At 35.9% G+C, this 3,523-nt stretch overlaps 1 protein-coding gene across 1 annotated transcript in view; it reads left to right on the forward strand.

The window, feature by feature from the left end:
- ect2 (epithelial cell transforming 2) overlaps positions 1-3,297 on the forward strand; it is a 27,706-nt gene extending 24,409 nt beyond the window's left edge. Inside the window, exons 15-16 of the mRNA XM_015025113.1 lie at positions 2,930-3,064; positions 3,212-3,297. Coding sequence (XP_014880599.1) covers positions 2,930-3,064; positions 3,212-3,250 — 174 coding nt within the window. The 3' untranslated portion in view covers positions 3,251-3,297. The remainder of the gene's footprint in view (positions 1-2,929; positions 3,065-3,211) is intronic.
- The last annotated feature ends 226 nt before the right edge of the window (positions 3,298-3,523 follow it).

Below are 3,523 nucleotides of genomic sequence, written 5' to 3' on the forward strand. Positions count from 1 at the left end.
ATAATTTATTGTTTTTAAACCAATGTTGTAGTTTTTTCATTTCTGTATTGAACACCTCTGAGAGTTGTTGAATGTTTTCTCCAGTACAGAAAATACTTGTCATCTGCAAATATAATATAAGGTTTGATACTTTGTCTATGTCATTTATATACAAATTGAACATTTTGGGCCCCCACACTGATCCCTGTGGAACCCCACAAGTTATGTTTAGTAAGTCCGACTTCTAAACATCTAATTCCATAAATTGTTTCCTTTCTCCAGTGTAGCTTCTAAGCCAGTTTAATGCCACCCCTCTAATTCCATACCTTTCCAGTTTTTTTTAAGTAAGATGTCATGATTGACGGTATCGAAGGCTTTTTTGAAATCCAGAAATACACCAATTGCAAATTTCCTTTTATCCATACTGCCTGATTTCTTCTGTTAACGCCATCAGTGCCATTGAAGTTGATCGGATTTCTTTAAAGCCATACTGACAATCTATCAGAATGTTTTGCTTGTCAATGAAATTATCTAACCTTTTACTAAACACTTTTTCTTGTATTTTTGAAAATTGACAAAAAAGGGACAGGTCTATAATTATTAAAAATATGCTTATCGCCAGATTTAAATAGAGGAATAACTTTTGCAATTTTCATTGCATTTGGAAATGTTCCAGTTATGAATGACTAGTTGCAGATGTAAGTCAGTGGGTCTGCAATATCAGAAATTATCTTTTTTATAAGTTACATGTTAATTTCATGTTAATACATGTTAATTTATATAAACATTTGATCCATTTAATTTCCTCCCTTGTTTTAGGAGTTCATTTTTATCTTTCCTGTTTGTAAACCTCATTACAATGGCAGGTTTAACTACTTTGTTTTTTTGTGGAAGAGGATGACAAGCTTCAATGCCATTATTATCAATGATGATGCCCTTTTTACTGAAGAATGCTATTACCTGTTTTTCAAATATCCTTGATCTTCATCCCTTTCTTCAGTGCTATTTGCCTCTGTCACGGCCCGGGTATATGATCGTGTTACAGAGAGTAAACACAATTAAATACAATATGTACACTTAATGATATTGTATTAGCGATTAGGTAATGCATTCAGCAAGTACTTTTACTTTTAATACTTAAGTATTTTTAAAAGCCAATACTTTTTTGCTTTTACTCAAGTAAAAATGTTAATGTGGTACTTTGACTTTTACGTGAGAACATTTTTGTCTGTGTATTTGTACTTAAGTACATTTTTTGAGTACTTTCTCCACTGCTGATTAGGTGGTGAAATAAATCTGTGGTTCAACCTTTTGTGGCAATAGTTTGATAACATGTTTCGCAAATTACCTCATTTTGTTCGACATCCTCCATATAAAATCCAAACCACTGCCAAATTATTGATCCAGCGGTGTTTCTCTTCGGAACTAGACTAGTTCATCTGATTCCTCTTCAGTTATTGTCTCCTTCACGGCTCGCCTCAAACTCCCTCTGTCACCATGTTGTTCGGTTTTATCCGCGCAGCGTGATTCGTAGAAAATTTTCGGGTTGGGAGGGGCGAGGCACAAGTAATGTATTCATAGGGTGTCGGATAAACCATACTCGCAGTTAATTTGACGGCAAAAGTTTATCATTTGAACGATAATTTATACTCGATGGTTGCGATATAGCCATTTTAACTATCGTAAATTGAAAATTTCGGGATACATCGAGTATAACTCGATATATCCCCCAGCCCTACTCTGAACCATCTTTTTCTTTTTTCTTTTTCTCTTGAAACTCAGAGAGTCTGTTCTCCTGGGCTTTTGAGGTATAAGTAAATGAAGCTCTTGGTCCATTTTAATAGATAACTTCACAAATGTTGTATCATGAGCTGTTATGCTAAGTGTCCTCATCTGTGGTGCACACATATATGAAAAGTATTTTTATCCTTTATGATTTTTTTTTTTTAATTTCTTTTTTTGTAGACTGGATCGAGTCTGGGAGCATTGGTGTAACTAGGGAGGTTGTGGATTGAAAGTTATTTTGTCCAAATTTACTGCTTCATTTTTTGACATTGGGCCACTGTGAAAGAAAGAAGCCATTACTCTAGAAGCAACATAAAACATGGCCTATAAACCTGTCTCAGATACATCAGTTCTGTCAGTGGGAATGATCCAGAATTCCAGCAAGCTGTTCTGAGAAGCTTCTGCAAGGAAAACGTTTGTCAGAACTATTACCGTTTATAAGAGAGTTCTACAGAAAATTAAGGTAACTTTAAGACTAACTAAAGTTACTAAAACCTCAAAATATTTTCATAAATACTGTTATTGTTCATCACTTGCTATCTTAGCACCTCCTTACTAACGGGGTTGGGATGTTTCTCTGTTTGAAGGGATTTCTTTTATGTTCATAAAAAGACTGAGATGGTCAGTTCTCTCTGCAGCTTTAACTGTCTGACTGGAAGAGTAAAAAAAAGAAATCTAAGATCAGTAAACCCTTGCTTACTGTAACAGTTTGCAAGGATTTGGAGTTTTATGTTAATCATAACTAGTGTACACTGATTGGCCAATCAATTGATTGTCCCAGATTTTCTTAATTTTTGGTAAACAGTGATCGGCCGGTCTTATCTACTAAACAAAGGTTTGAAAATCAGCCCCCCCACCACCAGGTCTCTGCACTGGACGGTTAGCAGTCACCCTACTGTTGCCAACTTAGCAACTTTGATGATGTATATAAAAATATTGGTATCAGCCAAAGTGGGAATCATCAGGTTTCAGTGATTAAAGATCTTTGGATCCGCCAGAAACTACAATCAGTGCACCTCTAGTCGTAAGAACTTCATAGAACAATGACCCAAACTAGTTTTTGTTGGTTTCTTCATGATGAAATTAGCCACCATGTTGCTTTTAAGAAAACTAACAGACATGTCTTAAAAACAAAAACACATAACTTGTTTGTTGTTTCATTTAGGTAACAAGGGCGTTTTCTTTCACTAAGACCCCCAAGCGTGTCCTCCAGAGGGCCTTCTTGGCTAACACCACTCCAGATGAGAAAAGTCAGAGGCTGAGCTGTGAGAACCGGGTCTGCAGCAGCTCAACGTTGACTGTAAGTCTAATTTATTTTTATTAGTCTGTCGTAGAGATGACCTTGCTACTGACAGACTTTGTGCATGTGGCATTCTTTTTATTTAAAATATTTGTCATGTTTGAACATGCACACAGTGCTGATGTGATTTCTGTTCTGACTAAATAGGGACCAATCTGTGGCTTTGTTTTTGCTGGGCTTGCCTAAAATCTTAGAGATCAAAATAATATGGTGAGTTGTTCCTCTGAATGGAACTGATTACAAAGTAAATATTTATTCTTAGTTATTAGTGTGTTAGCAGTTATCTTTTAGGCAAATCAAGCGGTTTCCTAACATTGGGACTTTGTTCCTTAAACCAGATTGCTGCTCTTGATTCATGAGAACGGATCTCTGCTTTTTGTGTTGTTGCTACAAGAGGCTGTCTGCTATGTTTTGGTTTTTGCTATAGGGCTCCTGAAGTCTCTCAGTACATCTACCAGA

Source organism: Poecilia latipinna, unplaced genomic scaffold, assembly GCF_001443285.1.
Source record: "Poecilia latipinna isolate Pla-1442-1.1 unplaced genomic scaffold, P_latipinna-1.0 Scaffold3955, whole genome shotgun sequence".
NCBI classification, from domain to species: Eukaryota; Metazoa; Chordata; class Actinopteri; order Cyprinodontiformes; family Poeciliidae; genus Poecilia; species Poecilia latipinna.